We start from the raw sequence: 7,444 nt of genomic DNA on the forward strand, positions 1-7,444 counted from the left end.
TTTCTCCATAGTCCCTTTTCACTGTTTGTCACGAGACGCCCTTGAAAGCCCTCCCTTGTCTCTTATCTCTCGCAAGGAGGTTCCTTTGGTCCTGGGGACAACCTCCCTCCACCTCGTGGTGCTCCTGCCTGTCAACCAGCTGCTGTTTCCAGACAGGAGGGAAACTAAAGAAGAAAATGCAAATGTGGCCTGGCTATTTAAATCGACTGGGCCTTTTTCCAGCGATATTAGGAGGGTGGGTGGAGCGGAGAGGAGACAGTGACATTATAGGTCTTAATTATGTTAAAATCCAGATGATAAAAATTACAGTATCCAAAAAGACCAGGCCAGTACCAAGTCTTCAATTGGACTTCCCTTATCTTCCCTATATTCTCAGTTATACTTGCTTTTCAAATATTTATAATTTTCTTTTAAATGTAATTTTGTGTCTGCTTCAATCGTGGAATCATAGCATTTTGCAATGTAGATGGAGGCCTTTGTTCTTCTAGTGATAATATTTAGACTTCATCTTTTTTCGTTCTAAAATGGAAGATAAAGTTTTGTTTTGCAAAAACTGCACAATCATTAACATCAGGGTTATACTATACACAGTGTGCACTGTACACTGATAGTAATCCATCCAGCTCATTCATTGAGATCACTGAGCCTCAACTATTATAGCATGGGAGCTTATTCAGATCATTTTGTCTGTCCTTATACCTGTCCTTGCCAAAACAACCCAAAACTAATCCCACTTCCCTGCACTTTTCTCAAACTTCCTCTATTTCAAATGTTCAGCTACCTTTCCCTTAAAAGATATAGCACTTATAGCTCAGCCATTCCCTACAACAAAGTATTCCATTGTCTAATATCTCTTTAACCTTCTTAATTTCTCTTAACCTCTCTTCTGACTATTGGAGTTCATTTTAAATTGATGAGCCCTGAGTTGACTCCCTAATCAGATGAAACAGTATTTTCTTATTCATATTGAAAATAACCTTTATGATATCTTCTCATAGCCTTCTATGCTTCGGTGGATATCACTTCATCTACAGATTTCTTCTCATAAATATAGTTTCCCATCCTGACATCTTCCTGACGATTCAAAATACATAGAATGGTTACACCATTTGTGTGTTATTCTCTTTAAAGCAATTTAATTAGTTCTAGTTCTCTGCTTTCTCCCCAAAGACTTGCAATTTTCTTTCTGTGTAAATACTTATCCAATTCCTTTTTAAAAACTACAACTGAATCTTCCTCCACTATACTATCAGGTTGTGGGTTCCACATTATTACTGCACTCTGCACAAAGACCTTTTTCCTCATGTCACTTTTGATTCTTTTGTTTATCCTTTTAAATCTGTCTTCTCTGGTTCTCAACACTCTGCCAGTGGATGTAACTTCTGTTTAGCTTGGACCCCTCATGATTTTAACAATGCAATCAAATTAGTACACACCTTGTTTTCCCAAAGAATAGTAACTCCTGATTCTCAAATCTGTCAATGTAAGCCCTTCACATATGGAACCACTCTCACAAATCTTTTCTGAATCTTTGTGAAAACCCTCACATCCTTCCTGAAGAATGGTGTCAAGATTGGAACATAATATTCCAGCTAAGGCTGAACCAACATTTTTGTAAGATTAATCATAACTTCTTTGCTTCTGTATTATATGCTTCTATTCTAATACATAGAATAAAGAGCTGGTTACTGGCGGGCTCAACTCTCCACTTGCTCCAAAAGACTGACATGTTAGATGGTGGGCACTACCATCTTGGGCACACTCCATTAGCACCAGCTCCATGCACCCCTTATCCACTAGTTTGTAAAATGTTTTGATTGACAATAGAATTAACTTTGGTCTTTCTTTGAAGGTCCATGGTTGGTATCTAAAGATTTTTTTTTAAAATCAATCAGCACTTATTTTAGACCAAATAAAAGCAGTTAAGCCCTTCAGAAAATATCCTCTTTTCCACTTTTACAACTGAATTAGTACAATTAATTTATTTTAAAGTTTGATAAATTATCATTTTGGCTGAATCCATAATTTAATATTACAGTATAGTATCCTTATAGAGAAAAACTCAAATGCCTTATAGACCGTGATTAAGTTAGTTTAAGGACCTTTGCAGAACCTATCATGAAATACATCCTGTTACAGTGCTGATGAGACAAAATTAGTCAAAAATGTGTGGCTCCGTTGCATCTCGAATGATTGACCATGCACTGAGTTGGAAACCAGGCTCCCCTGAGCAAAGTTCCCTTTTCCTATTCCTATTCTGATTACTGTGAGTGGAATGCCAGAGTCTGAAGGCTCAATCGAGCCTTTGCTCCTATTGTAATGAGTAATTTGAAGGAAAATGTTTTGTTCTTTGTTCTTGTCTGCATGCTTTTTCTTCCCTCCACGTTGAAATAAGATTTAATGCCATTTGTTGTGTGACTGACTGTGCAAATGATGTAGAAACATTGTTAACTCAAGAAAATATGTAAATACTTATATTTGTTATATTTTGGAGAAGAATATTGATATCTGTTAAACATGCATAAAGCTGATGTAAGTTGTTTGTGAATTGCTAAAATCATATTTTAAGATTAACTCGTACTGGCCAATGGTCTTCATGTAACATTGCAGGGCCAGTTCTAAATATCTCTGCCCATTAATTAATCAGTAGGATCCCACCCTGGCAGAGCATCAGAGTAAGACTGTTCTTTCTCAACTTTCCTCAGACACACCATCCTGAGAAGCCACTTTTTCCTACCACAGGATACCCAAGAGAGCTCTATAGCTAGCAGTCTGACAGCCAAACTGAACCCTGGCCTTTTGTATCCTGCCAGGTTCGAAAAGCTGGACATCACCCCTAAAAGTGCCCAGAAGATTAAGCCCGTTCTTGAACGGTGGATGGCTGAGGCTGAGGCCCGCCACCGAGCAGGAATGCAGAATCTAACTGAATTTATCGGCAGTGAACCCTCCAAAAAGCGCAAGCGGCGGACATCTTTCACTCCCCAGGCCCTGGAGATCTTAAATGCCCACTTTGAAAAGAATACACACCCATCAGGGCAGGAAATGACAGAAATTGCTGAGAAACTGAATTATGATCGGGAGGTAGTTAGAGTTTGGTTCTGCAACAAGAGACAAGCGTTGAAAAACACAATTAAACGCTTAAAACAATCCGAGTCGTCGACAGGCCTGGCCATGGAACCACTCACAGACTCTTTTGAAGAAACCTCCTAAAACTAAAAACTGTCCACCAGTAATTCATGATGCAGACATCTTTGGGAAAGTCCTTGTACATCTCCTGCAAGTAAAAGACTGCAAACTGCTGTGTTGACACATTTCCAGACTGTCCATTGAGTTTACTATTGAAGAAAACAGCGCGACACATTATTGTGCAGTAGAATTAGTTTTAATGAAATTAAAGAACCCCCAGTCATTTAGCTGACTGAAACTGAACCAAATAGACATTTCATGAACTGTAAAATATTTGACTGAGAAAACCTTCTATGAGTTACAGAGAGCTCTGTATTTCACACAAAAACAACATCCGAATTAGTGCCTGTCATTGTCAGGTACAAAGTGCTGCATTAATATTAATCTGTTAACCAAAGTCAGAAGCAAAGCACCAGAATCAAGTTAATAGCCTACTGTTTTTGAGTGTATATTGTGTTAAAATTTTTACATTTGTAATTACAAAAGAAAATGGATGAATTACTTTTTTCTCGTTCACAGATTGTGTCCATTTGTCGTGTTGGGTTAACACAACTGTAGAAGCCATTATTATAAGGTTGTCACTTTGTCTTTCTTCTGTGCTATTGTAAAACCAGAAATGTTCGTATGCCAACAATTTCTATGTAATTTGGCAGTTGCCAGTGTTTCTGTGTGATGGATTTTAAATTGCACTGTATTTTAGTAGTGCAAAACAAAAGGGAATTGTGCACATTGCCAGTCATGTAATGTTGGTTGTCCCTTCTTTACAAAAATGGCCACCAGTGTGAAGCAATTCTATTTAGCAGTCTTGTACCACAACCTCAGTTGTTTGTGTAATTGCAACATCGGTGTAAATTTTGTGTGCAAAGCAATCTTTTTCCAAAGCCTGTTAGCCAAAGAATTTCAATATCATACTATTTAAGTGAAACATGACAAAGGTTAAGTGAGAAATTAGGACTGGGACATGACCATAATAAGGGCTGTCATCAGACTTATTTATTCAGAAGATGTATTACAGCAGTGTCTAAACTGAAGCACAGAGTTACAGTGCCTGGTCACCAGATTATTTACAGCTCACATTTATCCTGAACTTTAAATTACTTAACACTTAAAAGTTTTCCATATAAGAATGGAAACTCATCGAATCACCCATGTGCATACACAGACACACACACAAACAGACATGTACATAAATATACAGGTGCACATATAGACATATTCTTTAATTATAGATCTAATGTCTCTTCTGTTTCATTTAACCATGCTAAAAAGACATCATCTAAGAATCATGTTACTTGGTTAATGTAGCAAATGTTTAAAAGGCATACAAAGTACTTAAACTATGAGGGGTTTTAACAACATCCCAGGAACACTGGTTCTCACAATGCTCATAATTCATGACCAATGTTAGTTTATAGAAGAGAGCATTGCGCACACACACAATTGAGAATGAATTCCAAGTCTTTATTTTCCAGTAGCATGAGGCCTTGTGTTTATCAGATGATTTAATGACACATCTGTAGCATACTTTTCTGAATCTTCTTTCCACAACTATTACCAGCTTTAAATGCCAAAAACAGAAATGACACATGATTATTTTGCATTGTAGTTCAAAGTTTGTGAGAATTGCAGTATTCAGCTGTTTTGTTTTTTCTGAATTTTGCTAATTATATTTAGGCCAAACCTTGAGAGTTTCAGTTTATGCATAGAGACTGAAGTAAGAACTTGAGGCTTAGTGGCAGTGTTCCTACATCAGATTTGAGTCCCACCTATCCTGAATATGTATCATAACAAGTCCAAATGGGTTGGTTAAGAATAATGTTATGAAGATAGAGATGTGAATATTGAAAACATCAAGCAGGGTAAATAACCAGTTTGCCAATATTATGAAAATATTGATTTTTAATCAAATTTCCTGGCACCAACTAGATTTTTTTCTAAATGTATTTCATCTTGATTCTAATATAAATTAGTCATCAGTGTACATCCAAAATGGATAAACAATAAGAATGTTTTTGTGGAAATTGTAACCCACATAATGCTTGATTTTGAATAGTAAAATTCCTTAATGAGTAGGTAACTCTTACTACAGTTTGCATCCTGTCCATCCTCTCTTAATTCAAGATCAAATAAGATATTGTACAAGAACCATAATGATTATTCCACATCAGTAGAATTTTAACCAGTTGGATTGGCACAAACATATGCTTATTTATTGAACAAGCTTAATAACTATATGCATTGAAGGGAATTAATTTTGGTTATGATTCAAAGCAATGCAATGTGCAAAAGAGTTAAGTAGAAATTACTTACAGAGAGTACAGAGAACAAGTAAACAGATGAGTGAATGCTTGATCAACATAATTGGTTTTGAGAATGTCTTTCAATGTGTAAGAACTCAGGGACAGAGTTCCAGACAGTAAGTACAAGATGGCTAAGGCTATGATTGATACTTGTAACACTGTAACATACAGATATCTGGTGAATTATTGTTTATCCAAATGCTGAATAGGATTGGACAACAATTAAAAATTACAGGTCAAGTAATGAATAATAGGATGACATTGTTATGGAGGACACTGAACATTTCAAATAAGTATAGGGGTGTCTGAAACCATATATGTGTCAAAAAAGGACATGTCTTTTCAAAGAGGACATCACCCAGCATGACAGAGGAGAGAAAATCATAAATGCAGAAACTGAGGAAAACAAAGTGATAATGTTTTCTGGGTATTAAGCCCACTGCCACTTGAAGGTCTTATCAACCATTTGCTACTCAAGGCTTAATGGTCATAACATGTTCCAAAATGACATCTTGCCTAATAAGTTACTGCCTTTTAGGGTGGTTTTATGGAACTGTATAATACAACAATCTCATGATGAGAATGGGACTGATAAGATAATTGCTAGACAGGATTGCTTACCAATCTCTTGATTATATTTGCCATTTGGATTATAGGTAGATTTTTTTCCATGATGTAGCAGTCCAATCATAGACAAAATGTACAACCATTGTAAAAAGAAGTAAACCAATGTTACAAGACCACCGCTGGCCCTCAAGAGAGACTTTGCAGTTCAGATAGCTGCTGTTTACATTCATTTTCATCTTATATTAAATCCATATTTCTTTACCCCTTTTTTAGTACTCATTTGTATATGTCTGTCCCCTTCAGCATCTTTTTTAAGTATAGATACAAGGTAAGAGATTCTGAAGAATCTAATGTTTGAAAAGGTTTAACTCATTTGACTCATTTCTACCACATTAATGGAAATGAGGCATACTGAATGAAACTGAGGAAGATAAGTAGAGGCTTAATGTAACTCAAGCTGTAACCAAATATAGAATAAAAATGCCTTTGCTCATCTTATCAATGCTGGACCAAAGCTCAGAGTATATGGGTATAGGTATATGCACATTGTATAGATGTGGCTCGATATTACAGACAATCTCACAATATTAAACTGTTACTTTTTAAATCTCTTTATAAATGCTTTACCTCAACACTCTACTTCTAGAACCCTAAATTACAACATTCAAAACCACTAAATTTCTTGTTAGACTTTAATCAATTGAGTAAAATCTATTTGGGTTGAAGTTTGCATTGTTCTCAGCTGAATGTGAACGTCATGTGTTTGCTTGTTTATAAATTAAGAAAGCTCTATGTGTAGCACAGTGTCCATTAATTCATTTGCAAAATAACATTTTGCAAAAAGCTATACTATTGTTGCCAGGGTCACTCAAATAAATTGCTGCAGAGAGTTTGGGTGTGAAATGCACCACTGTTACACTGACAGTAAGAAGATTATCCTGTTGGAAATTCAATGGAATGGAGGTTAAAAACTGGAGCCAGAGACCAAATTCACCAGGTCAAGATCCTTACTGCTCAGACACTTAAACCAAAGCTGACTTACCTGCACAGGTTGCTTACCTTTTATAGACTGAAAATACTGTACTTTATCTACAGCAATATCTGTATGGTCAGTTAAGCTGCACTTTGTGTATTTCTGAACAGCTTCAGATCTGTCACTTTTACTTTGTACCATAAAAATAAACAAAACATTTGAAATGATTTTTTTTTAAATGGTTATTTCATGGACATTTTAGCTTTGCTGTTTGTGTGATTTCATGTTGATTCCCCCAGATTGGAGAAGATGTTTTCAGAGTGGTTGCAGGGGAAATGATCGACCCAAGTAAGTATGATCTGTCATGGTCCTTCTGTAACAGCTTCCAAATTTATAGACAACTGTTGATTTTATGAGA

General features: G+C 36.1%; 1 protein-coding gene across 2 annotated transcripts in view; it reads left to right on the forward strand.

Annotated features, from left to right (window-relative positions):
• Positions 1–7,230, forward strand: part of pou6f2 (POU class 6 homeobox 2) — a 567,547-nt gene extending 560,317 nt beyond the window's left edge. For both annotated transcript variants that reach the window (XM_087986073.1, XM_043688934.2), the window contains exon 10: positions 2,706–7,230. In XM_087986073.1, the coding sequence (XP_087842199.1) occupies positions 2,706–3,210 (505 nt within the window). In that variant the 3' untranslated portion in view covers positions 3,211–7,230. The remainder of the gene's footprint in view (positions 1–2,705) is intronic.
• Positions 7,231–7,444: the final 214 nt, after the last annotated feature.

This window comes from Chiloscyllium plagiosum, unplaced genomic scaffold (assembly GCF_037043375.1).
Source record: "Chiloscyllium plagiosum isolate Xiang-an unplaced genomic scaffold, Cpla_swu_hap1 HiC_scaffold_4, whole genome shotgun sequence".
NCBI classification, from domain to species: domain Eukaryota; kingdom Metazoa; phylum Chordata; class Chondrichthyes; order Orectolobiformes; family Hemiscylliidae; genus Chiloscyllium; species Chiloscyllium plagiosum.